Source organism: Neophocaena asiaeorientalis, unplaced genomic scaffold (genome assembly GCF_003031525.2).
Source record: "Neophocaena asiaeorientalis asiaeorientalis breed wild unplaced genomic scaffold, Neophocaena_asiaeorientalis_V1.1 scaffold192, whole genome shotgun sequence".
Classification (NCBI taxonomy): domain Eukaryota; kingdom Metazoa; phylum Chordata; class Mammalia; order Artiodactyla; family Phocoenidae; genus Neophocaena; species Neophocaena asiaeorientalis.
This window is the reverse complement of record NW_020185326.1, coordinates 3,789,307-3,816,886: the sequence shown is the minus strand read 5'-3', so window position 1 is coordinate 3,816,886 and position 27,580 is coordinate 3,789,307. Positions and strand designations below refer to the sequence as shown.

Sequence of the window (27,580 nt, the reverse complement as noted above, 5' to 3'; positions counted from 1 at the left end):
GGCACCTGGCTTTGTGTCCCAAATTGCCCACTTCTTTAATTGGAATGAGAGCTTTCTAACAGGCAGAGCTGCCTAAAGATACAAAGGCCCATCTCAAGTGTCATTAGATTCCATCCTGGAGGTGGGGAAGCTTGTAAGACGTGGCAGGGACTATAGAGGAAATAGAAGCATCAGAGGTGTGTTTGTTTGTGTGTGGGGGGGGGAGGGGGCAGAGGGTCACCTTCAGGTCCCTTCCAACACGAGTTTTGGGGTTGCAACTGTACGACCTCACGCAAATCCCTTTCTTTGGGCTTCAGTTTCCTCATCTGTAGAAGAGGGTGGCTGTGAGGTCAAGTCAGAATGCAGGTCGGGGAATGTTCGGAAAGTTCTATGCACAGGTGCGAGGTTGTCACCACTTAAGGGCTGTGACTTTGTCTTTTAGAAGTGGGAAACCCAGAGCTGGTCCTCAGCATGGGCTTGTGTGAACTGGGGAATTAAATTGCCATTTAAGTTCCCAATCACTGCGCCACCAGGGAAGCCCTAAGTGTCAATATTTTTAAAGGAAAGAATTTGATTGGTGACCAGCTTGGGCCTCCCAGTTCCCCGAGCAACACTTGGTCACACATGCTTTCAGAGCCTTGACTCAAGTTACAGACATGTGGTCCCTTGGCCACAGCGCTCCAGGGCTGACCTGGGATGGGGGGGCTGTGGGACAGGACACCCGAGAGCTGGCTGTGAATCCTGAATGCCCACGGCTGCAGTGCCCGGCGGTCATTAAGCACTGCTTGGTCTCTTTATTTTTTATTCATTCACTCATTGATGTTCTCACTGACTCGGTGCATAGCAACTCAGGGCCCTCAGTCCATACACTTGGAGATTGAGATGAATATGACCTCGTCCCTGTCCCCAAGGAACTCACAGTCAAGGGGCTGGAAATAAGCCTTTTGCACTGACATTTATTAAGCACTCTGGGTTCCAACTTGATCTGATTCTATGCACACCACCGCTCTCTGGTACAAGGAGAATCGTCTCCATTTTCCAGGTGAGGGGAGTGAGACTTAGGTAAAGGAACCTGCCTGCTGTGCACACCCTTAAGAGGAGGGCTGGGATTTGAACCCAGGCACGCTGGCCTGCAGAGCTCATGCCCTAGAGCATCCCCGAGAGTGTGGTATGGTGGAGAGGTCCCAGAATGGGAGCTGGGAGGCTGAGGTTCTGACTTGTGGTGAGTCTTGGTGTTGCTGTCTATAAAAAGAGGAGGTGAGCGAGAGCTCTGGTTTTTAACCTTTTCTTCATCTTAGAGACACCTGGGAAGCTTAGGCCACTGCAGGTGTCCGAGTTCACTGCCAGACCAGTTGAGGAGCCCCTGGTGCTGGGGCTCATGCTCCCAGGAGACTCTACTGGGCAACAAACATGGAACCCACCAGGCTGGCTGTGATGCCTGTGGCCCTGGGCTCGCTAAACAGCCCCCCTGCTCCTCTGCTTCTCACCCCAAGGGACACACAAAACACCAAGACTGCATCTCGCCACGGTGATGCCACATCAGGTGCAGCAGCACTGGCTGGCGATGCCCCTTCACGTAGAGCCAGTTTTCCTTTTTCTTTTTCTAAAACTTTTTATTATGGAAACTCTAAAAATTCACAAAAGGACTTAGAATAGTATAATAACCCCCCCACATACACATCACTCAGCAACATTACGCGAGTCGTGCTTTATCTGTTCCACCTCCTACAGCCATCTTTTTGGAGTGGAGGGAAGGGGAAGACTGGGGTATTTTAAAGCAAATCCTGAACACTGTATCATTTAACTCATAAACGTGTTAATGTGCATTGTTAATAGGTTGATCTGGGACCTTTTTTTCCCCTTAGCCACAGTGTCATCCATCAGTGGTAATAATGGATGTCATTATCTATCTAACAAAATTGACAGTGGTTCCTTCATATTATCTAATACCCTAGTTATTTAAAAATGCCTTTTTGCACTTAGTTTGAATCTGCCTCCAAACAAGGTCTACTTTGTGTTTGGTTGATGTGTCTCTTAAGTCTCTTTTGGTCCATGATTGTTTCCCACCTACTTTGTTCTTTTTGCCATTGATTTATTGGGAAACCTGGTTCAGTTGTCCTTGGATCCTTTATATTTTGTGCTTTCAGAAGCTGGCACTTGGTGAGGGCCTGGTGAGACCAGCTATGCTGGTGACAGTGTCAGTGGTTTAATACTGCTGAGAAGTTCTTGATCAACACATATCAACACCATAAAACTGCGTATTGTTGACCCAGACACTTTTGTTCTAGGAATCAATCCTAAAGGAGATAGTCTGTTGTGTAAAAAGGCTTTGTGTACATGGATGTTAATCTCAGTATTGTCCATAATGGAAAAAAACTAGACACAGTTTAACTAGCCAACAATAGGGGAGTTAACTGAATTAAAGGATGTTCAAATAATGGAACATTATGCAGCTATTAAAATTATACTTATTAGGAGTATTTAATGATGGAGGAAAATACTTACCATATAATGCTAAGTGGAAAAAAAGCTGGTTATGAACTTCAATATACTGACTGGGCTGACCCTGGAGGAGTCCTAGCCTAGTGGGACCAACACACGCACAACTGAGCTTCAAGTCAGGTGGTCCTACTGTGGTCTTAACTATTTAAAAATAGACACATGCAAAAACCCTGGAAGGAAATACCTTCCCTAAATGTCAGCAGTTGTGGCCTTAAAGTAGTAGAACTGTGAGGGTTGGTAGGTTCCTAATACATGGTGGTTTTTCCGTCAAGGGGGCTTCTGACTTTTCCAATGAGATGTTTAAAAAATTTAAAAAAAAATTTTTCTTTTTTGGCCTCTCCATGTTTGCAGGGGTCTTAGTTCCCCGACCAGGGATTGAACCCGGGCCACGGCAGCGGAAGCACAGAGTCCCAACCACTGTACCGCCAGGGAATTCCCATCCAATGAGATTTTTAAAAAGCTCCAAGAAGAGAGAGAGAGGGAGAGAGGTGTGGGGAGAAAATTGAAAGAGAGAGACGAACATGCAGGATTTCATCGTGGCACATAAGTAATGAAGATAGATCACCCTAAGTGCCTGTGTCAGGAATTTGTGATGAATTGAAATGGGTGCCCCAATTCCTGAGCAGACAGTTTAATAACACAGTAGGGACAGTCATGGGAGTACCCACTCTGGAATATCTTTTGGATCATTTTGAATCTCAGAGTCACCGAAGGCAGTGGGTGAGAGGGGCATTCATGTCTGGCTCTGCCATACCCCTCTCTCTGTTTATTCATGTATAAAATGGGGATTGTAGAACCTTCTCTCTGGGATGTGGTGAGGATTAAATGAATTAATACATGGAAAACTTTACCTGGCACATAGTACACGCTCAACAAATTAGGTATATAGAACTCCTGCATAAGCCTCCTCTTGAAATAGGCACAGTTTCTGGAGAGAGGAGGGGAGTGGGAAGGGGTGTCCAGTGTTCCACTGACGTCTTGTTCTCTTTAGGGTGAAGCTGGGGAGGGGCTTCCTGACCCCCTTGGACCTGCTGGACCCACGGTGAGATTCCCACCCGGGGTTGTCACATGCACAGCGTGCAGGGGATGGGGATGCACAAAACAGCCACAGGCGGATCCTTCCCGTCTGCCCCCAAGTGCCCTCCAGTCAGAGCTCAGTTCTCTTTCCTGTAGCAGGACTCTCTCAGAGAGTCCAGGAGCAGAAACTATTTACATCCCATTTATATCCTGTGCCCTGAAAGACCCCCAGGTCCCTCAAACTAAGCACATCCCAAACTGAACTTGTCACCATGCTCCCAGGCCTGCTCTCCCCCCAGGGTTCCCCTGCTCTGGGAATGGTACCCCATCTTCCTGATCATGAAGAGAGAAGCCAGGAAACATCCTCGAGTGCCCCCCCTCAATTCAGTCAGTCCCGAAGCCCCCAAGTCTAGCTGTGCAGCACCTCCTCATCCCTTGGATGCTGGCAACAGCCTCCTGTGTCCTCACCTTTATGTCATCACCCCCCTTCTCCCACCTACATGCCCACACTGCCACCACCTGCCTAAACTCAGCTCTAACCCCTAACCCAGCTCTTCCTTATTCGATGATTGAATTAGGCCTTGCCTGGTTCCCATCTTCAGGAACTGAGTACCAGAAAGGTGTTTTGGAAGTTTCCTTTTGTTCTTTGGAGGAATTTGATGGTATTCAACAAGTACATAATGAGTGCCTTCTCAGTGTCAGATCTCATGCTGGACACTGGGCACCCAGAGGTATCTCAGGATTGGGCCGACCCTGGAGGAGTCCTAGCATAGTGGGACCAACACACGCACAACTGAGCTTCAAGTCAGGTGGTCCTACTGCCAAATCCAGACCCCCGCAGTGGCTGGTGGGAACACAGAGTAGGAGAGGTGAATTCTCTCTGAAAATGGGGTTGGGCAGGGCTCCATGGAGGAGGTGACCATGGAACTGGGCCTTGAAGGATGAGTAGGAATTTGAAAGGCAGCGGAAGAGGCTGTGAAAGAGTGTCCTGTGTTTGAGGACTGGCTCTGTGTTGGCCGCACAGCTGGGAGGGGGAGAGGGAGGAGGGCAGCTGTAGAGGGGAGAGGGAGGAGGGCAGCTGTAGAGGGGACCGGGAGAAAAAGCCAGAAGGAAAGTTGGCAGCAGCAGTTATAGGACCACAGAATATGGGAAAACTTTCAGTGACACAGCTGTCCTTGGAGAGTAGCAGGTGAAACCAAGCCGTGGGAACTTTTTCTCTGTACAGGTGGGAGTGGAGGCTGAGGGCTCCAGCCTGGGCTGGGGCTTGGACGTCGGCTCTGGTGACCCAGTGCCCAGCGAGGAGCTGTTAAGAGTAAGTGTGAAGGGTTAAACAGCCTAGTGTCGGGGGCAGCCTTCACGAGGATCCAGGAGGGAGGGACAACAGGGGCCGATAGCAGATGAAAGCAGATTGCCACCGTTGATAACTTTTGCGGCTGATGGTGGGCTCCTGGGACTCACTATACTTTCCCCTCTATATTTGTATATGTTCGGCATTTCCGTCTTCCGTCAGTTTTAAGTGAGTCTGAGCCTTAGTTTATAGTCAGGAGCCCCACTTGGCCATTTGCCTCCTTCCCCCGGTAGCCTTCTCCAGCAGGCTCTTTCACAGCAGGTATGCCCATGACCTTCACCTCTACCACCTGGCTCTGCCCCCCACCCCCTTACCCATTACAGAGACCTGCTGGCCTCTTCTCTGGATAGCATTTCACACTTCGGCTTCCAGACCCTTCTCAAAATCCTTCCTACCCTGAGGCGGCCCCCTCCCTACCTCTCTAGACCACTCATTCTGCCTCTTTGGCCCCTCTTGCTCTCCCAGCCTCTTGCCCAAGGCTGGGCCCCCACTGGTCCCTCTAGATTTCCCCCGGGAGCGCCTCTCTTCTCAGCTGCATCTCGTGCCTCTGTCCCCAGGGCCCCAACCTCATCTCCATCCCTTCCTCTGAGCCCTTGTGCTGAATCCCCACCTAGAAGGCTCCACTCAGCTGCCCTTCTGCTCACTCACCATGACAGGGCTGGAAGGGTTCAGGACTCACTGGATGAGTGGAGCGGGACCCAGCTGGGATTTCCAAGCTGGTGGCATCAGCCAACCCAGCCTGAAGCTAAAGAGACTAGTACACTGCAGGGATGTTTGTAATAAGGGTTGACAATCGGCAGTTTGGGACTAACCTCTCAGGTAATCAGAAAACTAAATTAGAGCAACTCTGAGAATTCCAACAAATTATATTTTTATTATGTACATACATCTAGGGAGAAAACATGATATAACGCACTTAAAAAGACCTGGATTCACATCCCAGCTCTTCTCCTAATTAGCTGTGTGTGTGAGCTCTTGGGCAAGTCACAACATGTCACTAAGCCTCAGTTTCCCCATCTTCTAAGTAGGAATACCAGTCTCTACTTGTAGAGTTGTTTTCAGAAATGGAGTGAATGGAACATATATATTTGTCCCCTCCTGCACTGTTTCTTAACAAGGTGTCTATTTTTAGGGTCCTCCAGGTCCCCCAGGCCCACCTGGCTTACCTGGGATTCCAGGAAAACCAGGAACTGATGTTTTCATGGGACCCCCTGGATCCCCTGGAGAAGATGGACCTGCTGGTGAACCTGGTCCCCCGGTAAGCTGCCGAAGCCATTGCCCCCCTCCGTGCCTATGGGGCTTCCTTTAGCCAGGGAGGGGGTACAGACTGCAGACCCCAGCGCTAAGGCTTACGACAGGGAGCGAGGAGCTAGCTAGCGTTTGTAAACAAATTCCTCCTCGGCTGAAACATTACTAAGACTCATAAGAAGCAGCAACCAGGCTTCCCTGGTGGCTCAGCGGTTAAGAATCCGCCTGCCAATGCAGGAGACACGGGTTCGAGCCCTGGTCCGGGAAGATCCCACATGCAGCAGAGCAGCTAAGCCCGTGTGCCACAACTACTGAGCCCGCACACCTAGAGCCCGTGCTCCACAACAAGAGAAGCCACCGCAATGAGAAGCCCGTGCACCGCAGCGAAGAGTAGCCCCTGCTTGTCGCAACTAGAGAAAGCCCGCGAGCGCAATGAAGACCCAGCACAGCCAAAAATAAATAAATAAATAAAATTTATTTTTTAAAAAAAGCAGCAGCCAAGAAAAACATCACCCTACACATTGTTTCGCTGCTTTATCTTAGTATAGGAAATGCAGGCTCCCGTAGAAACTCGGAATCGTAGAGCACCAGTGCTGGGCCCGGGGTGGGAGGCCCCCAGAAACTACCTCGTCCAGCCCTTCCCCCGACTCTCCACAGAAGAGAAAATGCAACCCAGAGAGTGAAGGACCCTCGTCCACAGATGCACAGCCAGCCGTGGCTGAACTGGGGCCAGGACAGGTGTTCTGCTATGGGCTGACACAAGGCTTTGGACCCACTGGCCTCACCCACTTGGTCTTCCCAGCCCTGGCCTCCTTTTCCAAAGAGGGTTCATATTTGATTCTTCTCAGAGATGTTGTGGGCTGATTATCCTTGATGTTCCTCAGGGCCCTGAGGGAAAGCCTGGACTTGATGGAGCCTCCGGCCTTCCTGGAATGAAAGGGGAGAAGGTATGGAGAAGAGGGGGGCGGGCTCCAACAAGGGGAATCACCAGGCCCAGCCTGCCTCTCTGACATCTAAGCCTGACCTTGCCTGATCCCATCCTGGTCCGCGCTGCTGGATGTCTCCCCATCCCGGAACTCTTTATGCTCAAACCTGCACTCAGCGTCTTCCCCTGCCCACTCCTGGTGTCCCCAGCTTCCGTGAATGGCACTGCCATCCACCCAGCCCCCTGGACTCGAAAGCAGAGTCTTCTCTAACTCCTCCCTCCTCTCCCTTTCCTACCATGAACCATCTGTTGCCAAGACTGGCCAATCTGATGTCCACCTCTCTTTCCACCCTGACATGACGTTCATCTCTCCTCGCCTGCAGTGTGGCATCAGGCTCCTCGCTGGTGCCCCCTTCTCCCCACCCACAATCCAGCCTCCAGCTACCTGCCCAGTCCATCTTCCTAGAGCAGGCTCTCACCACGCACTGCCCTCTCCACTGAGAAAGTGCCAGCGACCCCCCGTTGCCTGCAGGACAGAGCCCTCACTACGTGCAGACCTTCAAGGCCCTTCCCGGCCTACCTTTCCAGCTCCACCTCCCTCCGTTCCCTTACACACCTGGCCTCCAGGCCAGCCAGCCAGCACTACCGAAAGGCTCTGGGCTTGCACAGCCTCCTGGCCCTGGCTTGTGGTTTCCTCTCTGGCCTGTCCTTTCCCTTTCCTCATTCTCAGAAGCCCAGTTCAGATATACCCTCTGGGAAGCTCTCCTGGACTCTGTGAGCAGAAAGTACCCCTCCTTCCTCTGCTTCCCGTTAGCACAGTACTGATTCTGCGGGACCCCTCCAGCCAGGGTCACTGAAGCTGTTGGCTTACCAGTCTGCTCCCAAGCCCAGCCTTACAAGCAGGGTGTGAGCACTGTCTGTGTATCCTTAGAACCTAGCCCAGGCTTCTGTGAGCAGTTTGATGCATGAATGAAACTTCTTCAGGCGCCCTTTTTGCCCTCCATTCCTGAGTCTCACACGCCCTCAGTCTCTCCCTTCTCTGTAAGCCCCTGTAGTCTTCTGTTAAGGTTAAGCCACGTGGTGCTGTGGGGTGGGGTTCCTGCCCCTGCTGTGTTCCCATGTTCCGCAAATGGGGGCAATAAAGATAAGGTGAGCTTCCTTCTAGAGATGTAGTCATGAGCTTCACTGGGGTTCAGAGGAGGGAGGGGCCTCCCCTCTGGGGTGGGGACTGGAGGCCTTCTGTGTACCCAACCTGGACGGAGTTTTGGAAAGTGCTGACTCCCTAGACACCATCCTTGTCACTGAATTTCCAGTTTCCGTCAGCTCTCAGGAGTATTTTTATTGAAACAGTAACTCGATTTTCATGAAAACCTCATTTCTCAGAAAAAGAAGAAACAATTCTCGAGCTTTATAGAACTCATTTTACACGTACTGTTTCATAAGAAATTAACTTTTGCAGGAAACATCACAAGACTTACTCTCATCTTCCTTTTTCTTCTTACCAGCTTCCCTGCCCCCTTTAAGGAGAATAGTCAGAATGTGAAATAACAAAAATTGCTAAAGAAAATGAATAATCTCAGGGATGTAACACCACATAAGATCCAATGATACATTTGATCCTTGATGCCGCTCTACAATCTCTGCTCAGCTTACACACCTTCAGTGACAGGGGACTCATTTCCTGCCTTTATATGTACAAGCTGGATAAAATCATCTGTTTCTGAGAAAGATAAATCAAGGTCCCACATATCTTCTAGAACTTCCTTTGAAACTGCTACAAGGTGTACTTTTGGTTTGAAAAGAGTCAGGAAGGCAATTGAAAAAGTACAGTTTTTTACCTTATGAACATCTTTTTCTTGAACGGGGTCAACTGGCAACACAATAATAATGTTTTCAGAGGATAGAGTCCAAAAGTCAAGAGATGGGACTAAGTTAACTTCTATTTCACAATATCCCTGACTGTGATTTGACTTGTTACTTGGAAAATGCATAAGGTTGGTACTTCCTTCAAGGACAGGTTGCGTCAAGCAGCAGAAGATGGTGTGGCTGGTCACACCCAAGAAAAGCAGACAAAGAAACTGTAGCCTGCAGATTGGGCAACAAAACTGGAACCCCATTCTTTCTGTTTCTGCCTGGGATAAAAGGTCACACTTAATTTTTCCCATGTCAGGCCAGCAGGCAGGGAAGTGACAGAGTCTAGCCAGCCAGCCTTGCTTCCTTCTGCAAGCACCCCTCTCCTCCCACCATCCCATAGAGTAACGGGATTCTTTCTGTGATTCTCTCTTCAGGTATGTCTCTTCTGTTATTCGACCCTTCTGTAGAGTACTTTCTCTCGGCAGTTATATATATATATATTTTTTTTTTTTTGGCAGTTATATATTTTTGTCTCTAAGGTCTCTAATTGATTTTTTCTTTTTTAAAAAATTTATTTATTTATTTATTTTTGGCTGTGTTGGGTCTTTGTTGCTGCGTGCGGGCTTTCTCTAGCTGCGCTGAGCAGGTGCTACTCTTCATTGTGGTGCATGGGCTTATCATTGCAGTGGCTTCTCTTATTGTGGAATACAGGCCCTAGGCGCACGGGCTCTAGAGCGCAGGCTCAGTAGTTGTGGCGCACAGGCTTAACTGCTCCACAGCATGTGGGATCTTCCCGGACCAGGGCTCGAACCTGGGTCCCCTGCATTGGCAGGCAGACTCCTAACAACTGTGCCACCAGAGAAGCCCTGATTCTTTACTATAACCACTGTTCTCATTTCATAATAGTTTGTCCTTGTTTCTTGGCTGTAATGTCCTCCCTTTTCTCCCTGAGAATATATAGTATTTACTTAGACTCCTGATTGGATCGTGTTCTTAGCTGTTTCCTCAGGAAACCTTCCATGGTTGATGTTGTCGTTTCTCTTTCGGAGTGTTGCCTCTCCTCAAATGTGTAGTGTTTCTTGTTTGTGTGTTTGCTTTAGAAGTTGGAATCCCTCTTTAGTCTGTTTCCCGCCTCTGTACAAATTACTAGGGAGTTGGGTGGTAGCTACTTCTGCAGGTTTCAGGAAGGTGACGGGAAGAGTAGGATGTGCCATCAGGCAGGGCACCTCAACAGCTGATCTTAGGTGTTTGGGATACCCCTGGACCTCCCAGGGTCCACTAGCCACCTGGGGCTCTGCCCTATCCCTTTGCTCCAGTAAACAACTCTTATTGTCCTTGTAGCAGGAGTGGAAGTGAGAGGTGAGGGGAGATGGGCAGGGCTCCATGGCTGTCTAGCTCCAGAATTTCAACCCATCTCCCTGTCAGAGCCACACCCTGCTCCTGGCTTCCACTCCTCCCTTGCCTGCTATTTTTCTACCTGTGATTCCTCTCCACCGCTGGAGCCTCTGGCTTCAGCTTCCCATGTTTCCTCTTTGCCATTCCTCACTGTTTCAGATTCAGTATCACTCGCCATCTTATTTTTGAGCATGACTATTTTGGAACTATCCACTCTGTCATTGCTATGGATTTGATATAGGAAGGGGAATCTGGCCCAGGGAAAGAGGGGTTTGGGAGAAGGCACAGCCTTAGATGGCGGGTGTGTCACGGTGTCAGGGCCTTCTGTGTGGCCGTGCAATTGCTGGCTTCTTCTCTTGCGGGTGCTTCTGTGGTTTCCTTGGAGGTTCTCTAGCGGGGAGCCCCTGCCTGCAGTCCTCTGATGTAGTGCAGTGTCTCCTGTGGCTGACCACTCCTGACCATCAGCCCCCATTGGTCCTCCCCTCTATCTGAGCTCGCAGCTGGCTCCTTTCCTTGGGATCCACATCTAACCCCCCAGGAAACCTGTACTGTGTCCCCCATTGGCGGTGGACACGCAACCTGCTTTAGAGACCCCCCCCACCCCCATTCTGGGGCTATTCCAGCCAGATTTTGGTCTTTAGATTTTTCCAGAAGAGAATCAGCCATCATCCACATATCCCCAGAAGCCTAGGGAATACGTATCAAATTCTTGAAGTCCCTTCCCTTGGCTTCGAGGAGGGGAATCGGGCCCACCCAGTACACTGACAGCTCTCCAAGGGAATTCTTCCTCTACAATCTCTTCCTGGTTAATCTTCAACTTCTCCTTTTCACTCTTGAAGTAGGTGATGAGATAATAGTTGGAAGATGGGTTTCACAAGCTTTCAGCATGACCTGCTTAAGCAAACTCACAACTACTGTAATGGGCTCAGGTTTGAGACATCAGTCAGAACTGAGCAGGAAGAGTCCCATTTTAATGTCCTGTTACTTAAGAGTCTGAAATCCTGCGTTTTCTTTTAAACATATCTAATGAAATATATATTAATTGGCCCCAATTTTTTTTTCAGGGAGCAAGAGGACGTAATGGCTCATTTGGTGAAAAGGTAAAAAATGAAAATGAAGAAGAAAAAGCTTTCTCCTCCTTCCTCCCCTCTCTCTGAGTTTAGTATAATTGAACTGTTGGGCTAGAGTATTGAATATATAAATGTCATGGATCAGAGAGAAACATCTGGAAGGAACTGCTTGGGAAAGGCAGAACAGCTGGAGCAGAGTAAATGACCCACCAGGTTTTCTCCTCTCTCACCCACTCCACCCTAATTCATTCAGTGAGCACCATTAGCTTATCTCCAAGAGAGATGTCAATTGGCAAGATGGCTGTTTCTGTACAATCAAGTAGCGCTGATCAGAGAATCCAACGATCTAATTAAGTTCAAAGAACAATTTTCTGACTCGGTTGCGGGTGTTGTTCCTTCCATGAGTGACTCCAAGGCTAGATAATCAGCCTGTCCCCTTCCTTACAGGGTGATCCCGGCAACAGAGGCTTACCAGGACCCCCAGGGAAAAATGGACAAGTTGGCGCTCCTGGGGTCATGGGACCCCCAGGGCCCCCTGGACCCCCTGGGCCCCGAGGCCCTGGATGTACAATGGGACTTGGATTTGAGGTACGTTTCCTCCTTTCTGTGGTTAAGGAACAACGTGCGCTAAGGACTACTGGAAAGGCCAGCTAACTGAACGCCAAGGTGGTGCTGATTCCCCACTGAGCCCCGGCTCCCAGCATCACACCTGGCACAGGGAGGTGCTTGGGAATCAGTACTGAAATTCTCATTCTTCTTCCTTCCCTCCCTAGGATACTGAAGGCTCTGGGAGCATCAGGCTGTTGCATGAGCCCAGAATCTCTGGACCAACGGCTTCAAGTGTAGGTTGGCTTTTTACACCTTCATTTTGAGGATTGTTATGCTGTCACACTGGAGTGGAGAAGCTGTGGGGTGCCATCCTGGCTCTGCTACTTTCACTAATTTACCCTCTCTGCACCTCCAGCTTCCAGCTGTGTGGTGGGGAGACCAGGTGCTCTTTATAGCTTGTTTCTTTGAGGAGTAGCACAGAGGTTTTGCACAAAACATCATCTGGGAAAACTTGAAAATTATCTTTCTCTCTCTCTGCAGTCCCTTACCATCAAGCATCTCTGCTTCATTGCCTCCTTCCTGCCTCCCATTCAAGACTCACACTTTGCCCCGTTTCAGAATCCCTTGCTCCTAACAAGTACCCTTCCCCACTACATCTACCCCCCAGGGAGGTGTTGTCCATCTTCTTCTATGATACCTGCTCTCAAGAGGACCAATCCCCAGGATCTCATTATATTTGAGATCCAAGTGGTACCCAGAGCTGAGCATACCAGTGCAGGAGGAGCTGAGCCTCGCAAAGGGGAGCAGCACAGCCCCCTCCATGATTGAATAGGAAGACCTCCCCCACACCCCAGATGCAGAGTGCTCTGGGTTCGGGGTCAAAAGGACACTCACCCCCTGCTGGGAGAGGGCCTCTGGTCCTCTTACTGTCTGTGAGATATTCCTTCCTTCTGACTCTATAAGGGGAATTTGCCCCTCATCTTTTGCTCCCATTATCTGGGACAAAATCCTTGTAAGAGCTTAGGGAGAGATGGCAAGATGGGAGGATAGATGGAGCGTGGGCAAAGTGAATAGAAAAAAACCCAAAGAATATTTGTTTGTCTGTTTTGCCAGGGTCCCAAAGGAGAAAAAGGAGACCAGGGACCCAAGGTGAGATCACAGATCTGAAGTGGGGGTGAGAGAAATTTTCAGCCTGGTTCTAGGAGCATTATCCACATACAGTGAATTTTTTTTCCACTCTCACTACTATATCCAGGGTGAAAGAGGGATGGATGGAGCCAGCATTGTGGGACCCCCTGGGCCCAGGGGGCTACCAGGGCGCATCGAGGTCTTATCTAGTGTGAGTATCACTAGGTATCACCAGCATGGCTGCTTTTGCTAAAGGGGAGGGAAGGTTGTCCACAACTTCAGGGCCTTCAGGGCTGCTCTTTATGCAGGGGGCACGTAGCTGGCATCTAGTGTTGGAGTTCCTACCTGCCAGCATGACCCACCTGTCTGTTCCTACCCTGGTACCACTATTGTCACACATAGTGTGTCCAGAACCCTCTCTTCTGGTTGGCAGCATTTGCAGTCAGGAGACTGAGTGTAACAGAGCTGTAACCAAGAGGCAAGGAACATAAGCGGGGGAATGAGGGAGGAAAGATGGTTTAGGTTATGAGAAATCAAGGAAGACTTTCTGGAAGAAGTCTCCTTGAGCAGGGACTTGAAAGCTAAGAAGGATTTACCAGGTAAGTATGGAGGACAGGACTTCCAGAACTCAGGTGGTCAAGACACTCTGAGCCGAAGCACAGAAGAGAAAAACATGGATGTGTCCAAGGCACAGGGAGCTGATGGGCATGGGGGTGGGTGGAGAGCGATGGAAATTTGGAGAGAAGACTGGGATGTGGGCTGGGACACGATCACAGCCACTGAATATTAGAACATCACATTTGTGAAAAACTCTTGCCCTTCCAAGAGAAATAATGTCATACTGGGACGTGACAGAAAGACAAAAAGTCCCAAATAAGTGGCAAAAAGAATGACTAGAGTTTTTTTTTAAAGTATGATTAAAAAATATCAAGTATAGGTAAGGGTGTAGTGAAATAGATAATCTCACGTACTTTGTTGGAAGTGTAAGTTGTATGGCCCCTTTAGACAGCTCTTTGGCAATCTGTTAAAACTAAAAATGTTCACACTGAAAACTTCCATATAGAAAGACCTCCATGCTGTATGATTGAGTGAAAAAAGCAGGTTGAAGAAGAATACCTACAGCCTGATGCCATTTATATAAAATAACCACATGGACAAACACACACACACACACCCAACAACACTGTTTTCTGTGGGTATTAATATTAATTTATAATTATATAACATATAAATATAATATTTAAATATATATATTTAAAATTATAAAAGAGAAAAGGCATTTATGTATGGTGCAATTTTAAGATTAATCGAAGAGGAAAGTGATAAGGCGGCTCAGGGCTGTGTTGTAAGTGGGAGGGATGGGTGTGTTGGTAGTGGGTGGGTGTTGTCAGTGTCTGCTTGTGTCTGCCATGCGGGGTGACTTCAGTTAAAGCCTCACTGCCAGGAGCAAGGTGGGACACGTGCCACCCTCTGTCTCTTTGTCTGGTTTTTCTCTTTTCAGCCTTTGATCAACATCACCCATGGATTCATGAATCTCTCAGACATTCCTGAGCTCATCGGGCCTCCGGTGTGTATCCACAGCTGCCCTAGAGTGAGGGTCCTACCCAGACACCCCAGCTAAAACTAAGTTGGGTTGGTTTGGAATCCTTTGAGCTCCTGAAGCATAGAGCTAGAGTGTCTTGAAGTAGTGAATAGAAAGAGAGCTTTGCATTTCTGAGAAGTTGCTGTCACATTAATTTGTGCAGGGAGTTTTGTCCAATGCAATGGAAGCTTCCAGTCCCTTGCATCAGAAATATGTGTAATGGAAATCAGAGAATCATAAGTAACAAATTGATAGATGTCTGAGCAGTGCTTTGGGCATGCTTTTGTTTACATGATCTCATTTCCCAGAATGGGAGGAGCCTAGAGAGACCTATCCTTGTGCTGATGGGGAAACTGGCGCATGAGGAGGGAATGTGACTGGCTTCAGTCTTTCTGGCCCCATTTAGAGATCAGGAACACACAAAGAAGCTACGTTATTTCTGCAAGTCCACAGAGTCTGTCCATGACACAACAGGACCTAAGAGGAAGGAAGCTTCCTCCTGCAGTCTGTGCAATGAATCCACACTGCATCTTCCATATCTGCTGGTGACAGCTGGGGAGAGAGGAAAGAGCTCTGGCCTTAGGAGCCTTGGGTTCCAGCCCCATCTCCTCTACATAATGCTCTGAGACTCTCATCATCTCTCTGATAACACCTCACCAGCCTTTGGGGCAGCTTATAAGAGGTGATGGATGCGAAACTGCTTTGCAAACTGTGGCACTCTGTGGAAGCCGACACAGAGATTGAGGCTTATACTTCCACAGCTGCGCAGTCCAGATGTCTGCCGGGGCCACCCGCCCTGCAGTCCCCAGTGAGGTTGGCCTGAACCTCTGCCATCCACATCCTAGGGAAAATTCAGTGCTCTCCCCAAGGCTTCTGCAAATATCTGCACAATTCCTTTAGAGCCAGTATCTCCTGCTGAGTGGCCTCTGTTGGTGGGTCATTTCACTGTCTCTTCTATACTACATCCAGTGGGTCTCCCTTTCCTTGATTTCTACTAAAATCATCCAAAACACCCCAGTAAGCAAACCCTAAAGCAAACAAGCAAGTCATTTCACAAAAGTTTTTCCCAAACTATTGGGGGTTTAGAGTGTTAGGTGGCTTAATTCTAAAGCAAAACACAGACAGCCTAAGATCTAAGAATGAACATCTCTGTTCTAAGAGTCCTTGGGCCTTGTCTGCCCCCACCCCTTCTCTCTTTTCCCCACCTGAGAATCCTCCTCCTGTCCCAATCCCTGACCTCCTCTTTGGCAAATCCAGGCCCTGAAGGGGAAGATTAAGATTTTCCTACTCAGAGGCAGTTCCCTCCCAGCCGTACCTTTATACTTTTCCACTCTACTATATGTACATCATATAGATATATGTATATAGTATATTATATGTATACACACACACACACACACACACACACACACACACACACATATGTATGTTAGTCCTTTGTTAATTCTGCATCCTCAGATTCAACAAACCTTGGATAAAAAGTGCTGAAAAAAAAAATTCCAGAAAGCTTCAAAAAGCAAAACTTGAATTTGCTACATGCTAGCAATTATTTACATAGCTTTTACATTGGTTTTACAGCTATTTACATAGCATTTACATTGTATTAGGTGTTATAAGTAATCTAGAGATGATTTAAAGTGTATGGGTATATGGAGTATGTATGTAGGTTATATGCCAACACTACACCATTTTATATAAGGGCCTTGAGCATCTGCGGATTTTGGTATCCACAGGGGACCCTGAAACCAATACCCCTCGGATACCAAGGGGATGACTGTACAGTATATTGAGAAAGTTGTTGCCATTCAGTTATATTTCTCTGTATATATATATTCTGCCAAACTCTAAGTCTTTAATAGGTATGTGGGTATCTGGGCTTGGAGGAAAAAGAGTCCTGGCCCCATGTGGAGTGAACCACAAATTTTCTGTTTCCTGGAGACTTTAAAATGGCTGGTCCTTTAAAATTCTGCCTCTTACTGAGGGAAAAGAACTGAGTCTCACCAACTGCCCCCACTTCCACCCCCAAATACCCCAGCACACCCTTTGGGCCCACTCCTCAGAGTTTAAGAACTTGTTTTCTGAGAGTATTTGTGGAGGTTGAGCACTGCATTCATTGCCCCAGAGGTTTCTGACGCTGAGTGATTTCACGGAAGAGGAGGGTGGGACTTAAAGTGCCGAGAGTCCTGGCTCAGGGGAGCAGAGGCTCCAGACTCCTGAGCAGCTCCTGGCTCTGTGCTAACTAGTGTGTGACTGCACGGTTCCTTCCCCTCCCGGGCCTTGGCATCCTCTGCAAAATGGATCCTGAGCCCCACTGTGTGGGAACACGCTTGGACCTTTGGAAGGTGCTGGAGGGAGTGGGCCCCTGAGGTACAGGTTCCTGCTGGCCTGGCAATGCTGCTCCTAACCTGCCTGCTTTGTCTGTCTGTGTCACAGGGCCCTGAGGGCATGCCTGGGCTGCCAGGGTTTCAAGTGAGTAGCACAGTAGCCATCTTCCTTTGTGCCCCGAGGCTGTGTGCATTCTGTTCCTTCCACCTGGGATGCTGTTCCTCTCCATCTGCACAACTGACCTCTAGTGCCATCCTGTTCATGTAGCCTTTCCTCGTTGCCCCCATCTGGAGTGATCCTTCCATCCTTTGAATCCCATAGGGCTTTATTTTCACCTCTGCTGTCGTTCTTTTCTGCCTTGAATAACAGTTATTTGTACCCTTATCGTTTTTTCCTGAACTGTACTGTGACCAGCTTGCAGGGGGTCAGGTCTTGTTCATCTCTTTCTAGCCCAGGGCAGCCAGAGCCAGAGCTGGAGTCGGTGGTTGGCTTCCTATAAATGAGTGGATGAATCAAGCATTTCAAATAGATAGAGTCTGAGTAGATAAAATCCCTGGAGAGAGAGGATGGTGGCGATGGAGGATGGAGAGAGGGGAATCATAGCCTGGAAGTCCAAAATTAATAGTCTGTGTGTACCACGCTATGGGGCTTCCACCATGGAAGGTGAAAATGCATTTCTGTGTAGAAAGTGATCAGCTTAAAAGTTTCAGCCTGCCCTGAAGCCCAAGGCTCCAGAGTGAAATCTGCACAATTTCTCCATACATTGCAGCTCTGAAAGGCCTGATGCCAACGGTGACATGCACTGCTTCCAGGATAAATGAAGGAAATTTATCAAAAAATGTAATAGAATATGTATATGTATAGCTGATTCACTTTGTTATAAAGCAGAAACTAACACACCATTGTAAAGCAATTATACCCCAATAAAGATGTTTAAAAAAATAAAAAAAAAAAAAAAAAAAAAAAAAAAAAATGAGAATAAAAAAAAAAAATGTAATAGAAATTTGTTGTTGATGGTAGAATTATAGTGATCTCTTTTTCTTTTTTTTATACTTTTCTGAACTTCTACATTTTTTAAAAGGAGCATGTGCTATGTTGACACTAAAAATACATGGGAACTAGACATTAAAAAACAGGAGAGGGTGGCAGCCATGGAGAAGACCTCTTAATTAGGAAGAGAAGAGGCCAGAACTGTGAGCTTGAGCTCCAGCCCCACCTTGGCTGCTCCAAAGCCAGAGCATGTTCCAGACACATTTTTCTCTAAATGACTGGTTCTCTGTTCCCGAGGGAGCCCTAGGCTCCCCAGAAGAGCCTTTGGGACCACTTCAGGAGTAAGGAGGGGACCAAGTAGGCAGGATCCAGGCCACTGCTGAGGCTCCATTTGATGTATTTTATACATTGGGCTTTTGTTTGACTTTACTTGAAAAAGGAGAATGAAAAGAGTTTCACTGCTAAAAAATAATAATAACAAATATTTGAAGGCCACTGCGTTAACCCAGAAGGTAGGGACTTGTGAAAAGGTAAATTGCAATAAAGTGTTGAACCTCTTTTTTAGGGGCAGACGTCTGGCAGTGTGAGTCATTGTCACAGATATTAAGTGTATGTTGGAGTTGAGACGAGGTCACCTCTGACCGGGTGTGCAGAAGTTTGGTTCTGCAGAGGGAATGGCGGTGGCGGGCGGGTGAGGGGTGCAGAGAGGCTAAGGGGATAGGCTCGCCCCCGGTGGAGTGACAGGAGTGGAAGATGAGGCGCTGAGGCCGGCTGGGATCAGTTTGGGTGTCAGGCTAGGATGTTTGGATCCCATCCTGTAGGTAGTGGGGAGCCAGAGAAGGGGCAGGATTCATGGAGGGTGAATGATGGGGAGGTGGGCTGCAGGACGACCCTGAGGACCCATGGGTGAGCAGAGGCAGCAGGCAGTTTCAATGGCGCCCATTGGAGGAAACCACAGTTCAAAGAGGAGTGGGGCCTCCAGGCCACCTAACACTCAGTGCTGTCTTCTTTCCACCAGACCACAATTTCTAGACCACTTAATATCAGGAAAACATCGTGACTAATTGTGACTTCCACTGGCACTCTGTGTTCTTTTACTTTTTGGAACAACAACTTTGTTTAATGAAAGCATTTTCACCTTAACAAACCACTGAATACCCTCCAATGATTCCTTCTAGGGACCCAGAGGACCAAAAGGTGACACTGGTGTGCCTGGATTTCCAGGACTAAAAGGAGAACAGGTAAGAAGGGCCCAGCTATCTGGGTGGGATTGTGCTCTAGAACTTGGTAAATATTTCGAACGGGCTGAAAGTAGCTGTTAACTTTTTAAAAATTTGAGATAGAACTCACACACCATAAAATTCACCCCTTTCAATTGTGAAATTCAGTGACTTTTAGTATATTCACAGGGTTGTGCAGCCATCACCACTACCTAATTCTAGAACATTCTCATCATGCCCAAAGAAACACTGTATCTAGTAGCAGTCACTCCCCGGCTGTTAACTTTCATGATCTCAAGGTTCTTCCAGGGCGAAGGTGGGGTGGGTGGAGAAGCAGATTTTCATCATAGTTTGGAAAGAGAACTCAACCCAACGCTCCCTTGAACGCTGTGCTTTGTCTAAGTGCCCGCGGGTACCTGCATTAGAGTGTGCACTCCCCGAGGGCAGGCACATCCACTTTCTTTTCTGTAGCTCCAGTACTTAGCACTGCGCCTGGTACACAAATGGCACTTAAAACATATGTTGGATGAAAAGATGTATAAGTAATGAATACAATGATGCTAATATTTAGAAGTCATTATTTTATTAAACTATTATTAGTGTAAGCGGGGGCATTCCACACTTGGAGGGCAGTCTTGGTGCAGAAGTTGTGGAATATTTAGCATGCAGAGCACTTCCTGAAAATTCCAAGGGCATTGAAATGACCTTTGTACCCTTCCACATTTGCCTCTTAGAATTAATTTCCCAGTTGGTTTTTATAGATAAGGGGAGAGTGACGTCCATAAATGGATTGCAGTTATTCTGGATTGGATTCATTTATTCATCCATCCATTTATATACTCATCCAGATTACATCCATTCCCTAAGGTGTGCCAGCCAGCTTCCTATACTAGGCACTAGGGATAGAGAAATAAGACGTGAGGAACAGACATGCAGACAGCCAGCAGAGTGCATGGTCATTGCTGTAACAGGGGTCTGTATAAAGCCAGTGGGAGCAGCCCTGAGCCTGCCTTGGGGAGTCAAGGAGGGTGTGTGTGTCTCTAAGAGGAGGGAGCATTAGGCTACTCTCTTTCCTTCCTCCCCTCACCGTTTTCCACTAGCTCCATGGAGGGGGAGAGAGTCTCCAGTGTCTGTTGGGCCACAGTTCCAGGAGGTGGAGGGTTCAGTGTGCTGGGTCTGAGTTTAGCGTTACATGGGACCATGTCTTGGGATGCCTTTTGCTGCCACGGGCCTACAGAGATGGCGTGGGGTCAGGGCAGTTCTGGCTTGGGAGGAGGCCTGGTCAAGCAGGATTGGCTCTTGCTTTAAACGCTCTGTTTTCTATGTGGCGAGGTCGGGTGAATCTAGAGGGACCTACGTGCCATCTCTCCCCGAATCCCCTGCCACTTTGAAAACTGGGAAGAGCGCCCAGGCAGGTCTGCTCTGAGCCTCGCAGCCAACGCGCTTTCTCTCGCTCTGCCTCTGATGCTTTTGTGCTTGCTGCTTCTTGCTGCTGGCGTGCTCAGGACTGCTTTTCCTCACCAGCGAAGTGGTAAGATCCAAATATCGGGTGTGGGCTTGGGGGACGGAGAGGAGAGGCTGCTTGGCTTGCTGTGGCACCACTGCCTTGGCTGCTTTCAGCCCTGTTGAAGGGAGACTTTCGTGTGGTCCAGCCCAGTTCCCCAGGGGCTAGCATTGAAGTTCGGGGCCAGAGCCTTGAATGGTTCCTCTCCCCGGCCTTTTCTCTGGACATATATCTTCTTGGAAGCCTCCTGGGATAGCAGATGGCCCTGCTGAGCACAGGATTGGGGGCAAGATCCTGTGTCCCTGCCACCTGTCTACCCATCTCCCCTATTTCCCAGCAACTGAGATAACTTTGTCTGATCAAGTGAGCATTTGCACAGGAGCCTGGAGTTTGGAGGCGAAGTTCCACCTGGAGACTCAGGGCCCCTGTGTTGGAGAGGCCTCCACTGTTCATGCTGTCATCACTTTCCCAATTTTAGATGCTTTAACAAGACTAAGGATTCTAGGTGGGAACAGACCTCAAGTCGAGCTGTTAGGAAAGAAAGGCACCAAATATATTAGGAGCCAGAGGTTCTCAGGGGGAAGCCACACAGCCAGAGGTGGGATGGACCTTGTTGGGACTGATTCCTGGAGGGTTGAGAGTGGGGATGCTGATCTGGAAGCAGCGGGAGCCCCAGAGGGGCTTGCAGGACCCCAACCTGTGCTTTCGGACAGTAACTGATGGTACATGGAGCGAACAGTCCAGAGAACATTTAATGACTTAGGAGGCTATGCAGTATTCTAGCAAGAGGTCATTGTCGGGCAGTGGGGCTGGAGAGGCAGCATGAAGGCCAGAGGCATCATGGCGATGAGCCTCTGGATAAGGCAGTGAGGCGGAGGCCCGGCTACATCAAAAGGTTCTCTGAATTGCAGGGTGAGAAGGGAGAGCCGGGCACCATCCTGACGGGGGATATTCCTCTGGAAAGGCTGAGGACCCGAAAGGTAACTATGTCACCAGATCCTGAAGGCACACATCTTCTACGTCCTATCTTTGCTTCTGTTGCAAACCGTGTGCAGCTGAGTGACAAGTCCTTGTCTCCCTGTTTTAGGGTGAACCTGGAGAGCGTGGAGCCCCGGGACCGATGGTAAGCTAGAGCGTCTCGCCCCTGCATCTAGACTGGGGTTTGAAGCATTTATTGTACTTTGGCTCAACTAGATTGAGTTGTCCCAGCTGTGAAAATAAAAAGGATGTGGCAAAATGCATCTGTGTCAAGGGTAGGCTAACTGCAATTAAATAAAAGCTCAGTGGTTCTGCACGATAGCAGCTTAGTTCTCACTTATGCAGAGTCCACTGTGGTGGTTCCCAGTTGGGCATCTCCCCTCCAAGCAGTGACTCAGGGACCCAGGATGCTTGCATCCTGTGACTCTGCCCTCTGGTGGATTCAGGGCCACAATGGCATCTTCCAGCTGATAGGCTGAGGTTGGGGAGGGGAAAGAGACCATGGAAGATGATGAGCTCCACTTCTGGCCAGACCTCTGATGCAGGAGGCGGGGGTGGGAGTGGGGGTGGGGATAGGTCTCAGAAATGTGGTTTAGCTGTGTGTCCAGAAGGAGAGGGGAAACGGATGGTGGTGAGACCCACAGTTGTATGGGTCTTGCCAGCTAAAGATTGTCATTACCCAGGGAACCTGGGCCTTTTGGCTTCTGGTCTTGGGTCTGCTGCCCATTTGCTGTATGACCTCAAACAAGTCCTCTTCTCTCTCTGGGCTTTTGTCTTCCCATCTATAAGTGAGGTATTGAATGAGTACTAGATGACATGATAGGGTCCTTCTTGCCTTACTGCTCCAGGAATCTATAATTTTGGGGGGCTGCCGAACAATTTTTAAGCTACCAATTCTCTCCAGATGAACCCTAAACTTGCCCCTCGTATATTTCTTTCCAAAGAACAAAGAAAACTCATAGAACATCCACCATGGGTCAGACAGTGATGCTTCAACACAGATCATCTCATTTCATTTTCACCACCCTAAGAGGCTAACGTCAGAACCCCCATTTTATAAACCGGGAAACCGAGGTTAAAGAGGTTAAGTAACTAGCCCACTGCCATACAGCTTGTTAGTGACACAGCAGGGATTTGAACCCAGCCTGTCAAACTCTGTGTCCAGGTTTTTCCCAGCACACCTCACTGCCTCCAGCTGACACCTTCATTCTTCTGAAACATTTTGAGCTGGAAAACTGCACATTGGGGTTTGAATGCGGGGTTTGTTTGAAGCTGGATCTCAGGCCTGGGGAGTCTAACAGGCACGTGTCCTTGATGAATGGCCCATAACCTCCAAGGTGCATCCTTCAAAGGACCTTCTAAAGCCTTTGGTCCCTTAAGTCAGGCAGAATGGATGCCCTGGAGAGGTGTCCTTGGCCCTAGCTGCAGGCTAAGGCAGACTGGGAGAGTCTTGTGTTAACCACTGGGTAACACTTACTAATACCCAGTATTGTGGGAAATACTAATTGTTAGCAATGGTGGCCGGCAAGCTGTTGCAGATGGCCAGGGTAGTTATTGCCACTGAAGCCCAGCTGTGCATAGCTTGCCAAGCACAGACAGTAAGGGGGCACCTTCTTGTAATTTGCATAAGGTGTCACATGGGCTGTCTATGGCCCTCATGACGAGTATAGCTTACAACACTAGAGCCTTGTTACTCAAAGTGTGGCCCGCGGACCAGCATCATCAGCATCACCTGGGAGCTCGTTGGAACAGCAGAGCCTTATGCCCCACCCCGGATCTGCTGGATCTGCATTTTGATGAGATCCAGGTGACTTGCGCACAGTGCCGTTTGAGAAGCCCTGCGCTAGAACGTACCGCCACGTGGCCTGTGGCCTGTTAACTCCTTGCTTTTCTTTTCCTGCGAGTAACCTGGTCTGGGTACTTTACATACAGAGCCTGTCTCAACACAGTCTATTTGCCATTCTTCAGGGTAAGTCTGAATACAGACTTATATAGAGAGCAGGAAGAAGGGGCTTGATAGGCCCCAGGCTTAAACCAGTCATTCCCCTGGGAGATAGGACAGACCCAGTTACAAAACAGGAAAGGTGTCAACTGGAAGTAGAGCTTGTTCTGGGAAGAGGCGGTACATTGTATGCATCCTAGACACTGGAAGGCATGAGGGTTCCGGCAGGAGGTTGGAACAGGGCAGTGGCTCTGGGAGCATGGGGACACGGGAAGCAAGCACTGGAATGCGGTCCATGGGCAGGGGCTCATCTGGAGAACTGGGGAGCCAGGCCAAGATTCTGGTCCTTAGGGACAGGTGGGAGCAAGGTAGGAACCAAATCCTGAAGCAGGTTATTGGGCTTGGCTGACGTGAGGAGTGAAGCAGGACTGCATTATTCCAACGGGGGACATGGAGAACCCTGGGACATAAGACCTAAGGCAAAGGTCCACGTTCTGAGCTGGCCCAGCACACAGCTACCTGGGAGCTAAGGCCAGGAGCTACTGACCTCTTGCTTCTTTGTTAGCTCTGACTGGCTGAGAGGGTTGGGTCCAGCGTCTGGACTGGGGTAGAGCCCTACAGGAGGGATTGAGCAAGTGGGTCCAGCTGAGGACAGAGAGGCCAGGGGACAAGGAGCCAGGCAGGTGGACATTTCATAACTTCTCCTTGCCCTCCATCCTCCTATTAGTGGTTCATTGTCACCACTACCCACAAAGGTAGGCTGGATGCCCCCCATCTCCCTAGCCCTTGAGTTTCTGTTCTTTCCTTTTTAATTGAAATATATTTTACATACAGCATTGTGTACATTTAAGGTGTACATGTTGATTTGATACATTTATATATTGTAATATGATTGCTGTTGTAGAGATAGCAGCTCTCTCACGTCACATAATTATCATTTCTTTTTTGTGGTTGGAATAAATAAGATCTAGACCCTTAGCAGTTTGAGGATTATACTATTAATACAGCATTGCTGTCCATATTCACTATACCGTGCATTAGATCTCCAGGACCTAGCTGTCTACTAGTTGCAAGTTTGTACCTTAAACCTCACCTCTCCTATTCCCCCACCCTCCTACCCCTGGTAACCACCATCTTACTCTGTTTTTACAACTTTGGCTTTTTTAGATTCCACATATAAGTGACGTCATACAGTATTTTTCTCTTTCTAATCTGGTATTTACTTTGCCTCCAGGGGCCCAAAGGACCACCAGGACACAAAGGAGAATTTGGCCTCCCTGGACGACCCGTAGGTGTTGGGGTTTCTCATATTGCATATGAGGGAGGACATGCGGGCCAGGCTGGCCTGCGGGCAGTGGGTTTACTAAGGCCTCTCCCATGGGTTTCAGGGTCGCCCAGGACTGAATGGCCTCAAAGGCGCCAAAGGAGATCGAGGGGTCATGATGCCGGTGAGTGCCACACCAGAGACCCAGCCCCATGCTGCCCCAGGGACGCGGCCCAGGGCCAGTGTCCAGAGGAGGGGCGAACGAGTGCCAGGTCCAGTGAGCAGGGCTCGTGGACAGAATGCTCAGGAACGTTATTCTTCTTCCTCTGCTGCCACTTCCAAAGATCCTCCAGCCCAGCCCTGTCCTCCGGCTTGCTCTCAGGAGGTCCCTGCCACCAAATCCACCTTAGTGGAGCATAGGCTTCCTCGTCCAGACCCTAGAGGGAGGGTGGGAGAACACGATCTGGGCTTTCTCAAGAAGTCTGGTTTCAAATCCCAGGTCTTCTGACTCGGGTAATATCCCGTCCTTCCTGGGTTACACAGTCCTGGGGGTTTCGCATGTTGCTGGGGTTGCTCGGTGAGCGCTCTTGAGAGAACACGGAAGGTCGATCAGCTGTGTAGGCAGGGCCTCGCAAGATGACAGACACCGGAGCATCAACAGGGTCCCACGTCTGCAATAAGGAAGCCAGCATTTATTGAGCACCTACTGTGTACCAGACACTCTACAAAGTGCTTTTGAGGACCAGATCTCAGTCTTGAGAGTAACTCTCCTAAGAGAAACTCAGTGGTGTTCTTGTTTTACACAGGAGGAAACTAGGGCCTGTACAAGTTAGTGACCCACTGAAGGTCCCCCATTTGCTGCCTGCAAATGCAGCTCAAAGTGTGTTGCTGCTTCTGTTTGCACCCCATGGTTGCCGCTTTGTATGCCTAGAAATGTAGAAATGCAATCGTATTGAATCACTGGTCACCGACTCACTCACCAAGCCTACCGGGGCTCCAGGTACAGCAGACACCGGTGCCTGCACTTGAGTGATCACGTGGAGCTTCCTCGTGGGCCGGAGGCTTCTCACCTGTGGCCATAGCCTCCCCCTCCCCCTCCCCTCCTGCAGCTTCTGCTGCAGGTCCAGCTTGGGCTCCAGGCTTGGCGGAGCAAACATTGCATGGTGTCAAGGCCAGGCTGACGTGGCTCTGAAAGTGACTCTGCCATCTAACAGGAGTTGGCGTTTAAATGTTACATTTATGAGGGGCTCTCCCAGGCACTGTATCCTGGGAAGGCCTCACTCCACCCGCCGCTCTGTATGAGGGAAGCGTCGATAGAGGTGGTGGGCTCAGTATCCTCTGAGCACTGCTCTTGGGGTCAGAATCTGGCTTCCAGTCTCCATTCCGCCATGAATTGCTGTGTGGCCTTGAGCAGGTCACTTCCCCTCTCTGGCCCTCATTATGTCCAATTGTAAACCAGCAATGATACTTGCTCTGCTGTTGTGAAGATGCAGCGAGGCCACAGATATAGGTGTGCTCTGGGAAGAGACTGGCCTACCCATGGGAAGAGTTAGTTGGCTTTAGATGACCCTCCTTTCCTCACTGTGTCTCCAAACCCTGGGGAAGTGTCCTGCAGCTGCCTCTGCATTCATAACAACCCGAACTCAGGGATGGCCTTTCTTTGCTCCCTTTAGGGCTCACCTGGCCTACCTGGTCCTCCAGGCCCCCCAGGACCACCTGGAGCTGTGATTAACATCAAAGGAGTAAGTTGGCAGTGGGTAGGTGGGGGAGACCTGAAGGAGGAGCGGGGAACGGCCCCAGACCAGCCTAAGCTGGAGTCGGGTGCCCTGATTCCCTCCTCTTATTCTCACTTCCCACAGGCCGTCTTCCCAGTTCCAGTCCGGCCACACTGCAAAACTCCAGTAAGTAGCGTATAGTCACTGCCTTGGCAGTGAAAGGCTTTGGCATAGAAAGCAACTCAGAGAAGATGAGTTTTTGTCTTGAGCCCCTTCTTTCTGTCAGTGTCCTCTTTGATGTCTTCTATCACCTGCATATAGACCCTTGAGTGACTCGAGGTTTCTAGATAATAGATTGTGGCACTGAAACATACTGGGTCTTCTAAGGGCACACATGTGGACAGAGTGTGTCTTTTAATGCAGTCAAAAAGCAGTGTCTTTTGTTAGCTTCATGTTAGCATGTTAGCTTCATGCTTGGAGCAGTATAAGAAGCAGGGAAATAGACCCCTTAAAATACAGATGAGAATAAAAAGGCAATTCTAACCAGCGCTCTTTGCATTGGGAGCTTTGGGCTAAAATCTATAACTGTCCTTTCTCAACTGTCATATTACTGCACAGCACACAACCCTGAGAGGAGGGACTTTCTCTCCCCCTTTGTAATGAGGAAACAAACTGTGACTCAGACAAGCTCACTGACTTGTCTAAGGTCACAGGACGGACAGAGCTGGGGCTATCATGCAGGTCCCCTGACCACCAGGCAGCAGGTACAGGCACCCCAAGGGGTCAGACACGTGGCTGGTCGTCCAGCTGGTCAGTGCAGTGTCCCCGGGGTGTCATCCGTATTAGGTGTGGGGAAACCCAGGGAGGGTGGGCCTCTCCCCATGCACAGGCATTCGTCATGGAACTGTGTATAACTATTCTCTCATTCATCCAGCAAATATTTATCAAGGACTTAGCAAGTGCCAAGTACAAGTGAGGGACCACAGGGGTGAACTAGACAGGCGTGGCCTCTGTTCCCGGGAGCTTGCAAGTTACAGTTTAGAAG

At 49.1% G+C, this 27,580-nt stretch overlaps 1 protein-coding gene across 1 annotated transcript in view; it reads left to right on the top strand.

The window, feature by feature from the left end:
* Window positions 1–27,580, top strand: part of COL15A1 (collagen type XV alpha 1 chain) — a 153,518-nt gene that overhangs the window by 106,283 nt on the left and 19,655 nt on the right. The window contains exons 12-29 of the mRNA XM_024734426.1: window positions 3,473–3,523; window positions 4,724–4,810; window positions 5,979–6,104; window positions 6,979–7,041; window positions 11,333–11,368; window positions 11,786–11,926; window positions 12,112–12,180; window positions 13,001–13,036; window positions 13,143–13,226; window positions 14,517–14,582; window positions 17,031–17,066; window positions 19,091–19,153; window positions 21,548–21,616; window positions 21,724–21,759; window positions 24,791–24,844; window positions 24,945–25,004; window positions 26,494–26,562; window positions 26,680–26,721. Of these exons, the coding sequence (XP_024590194.1) occupies window positions 3,473–3,523; window positions 4,724–4,810; window positions 5,979–6,104; window positions 6,979–7,041; window positions 11,333–11,368; window positions 11,786–11,926; window positions 12,112–12,180; window positions 13,001–13,036; window positions 13,143–13,226; window positions 14,517–14,582; window positions 17,031–17,066; window positions 19,091–19,153; window positions 21,548–21,616; window positions 21,724–21,759; window positions 24,791–24,844; window positions 24,945–25,004; window positions 26,494–26,562; window positions 26,680–26,721 (1,188 nt within the window). The remainder of the gene's footprint in view (window positions 1–3,472; window positions 3,524–4,723; window positions 4,811–5,978; window positions 6,105–6,978; window positions 7,042–11,332; window positions 11,369–11,785; window positions 11,927–12,111; window positions 12,181–13,000; window positions 13,037–13,142; window positions 13,227–14,516; window positions 14,583–17,030; window positions 17,067–19,090; window positions 19,154–21,547; window positions 21,617–21,723; window positions 21,760–24,790; window positions 24,845–24,944; window positions 25,005–26,493; window positions 26,563–26,679; window positions 26,722–27,580) is intronic.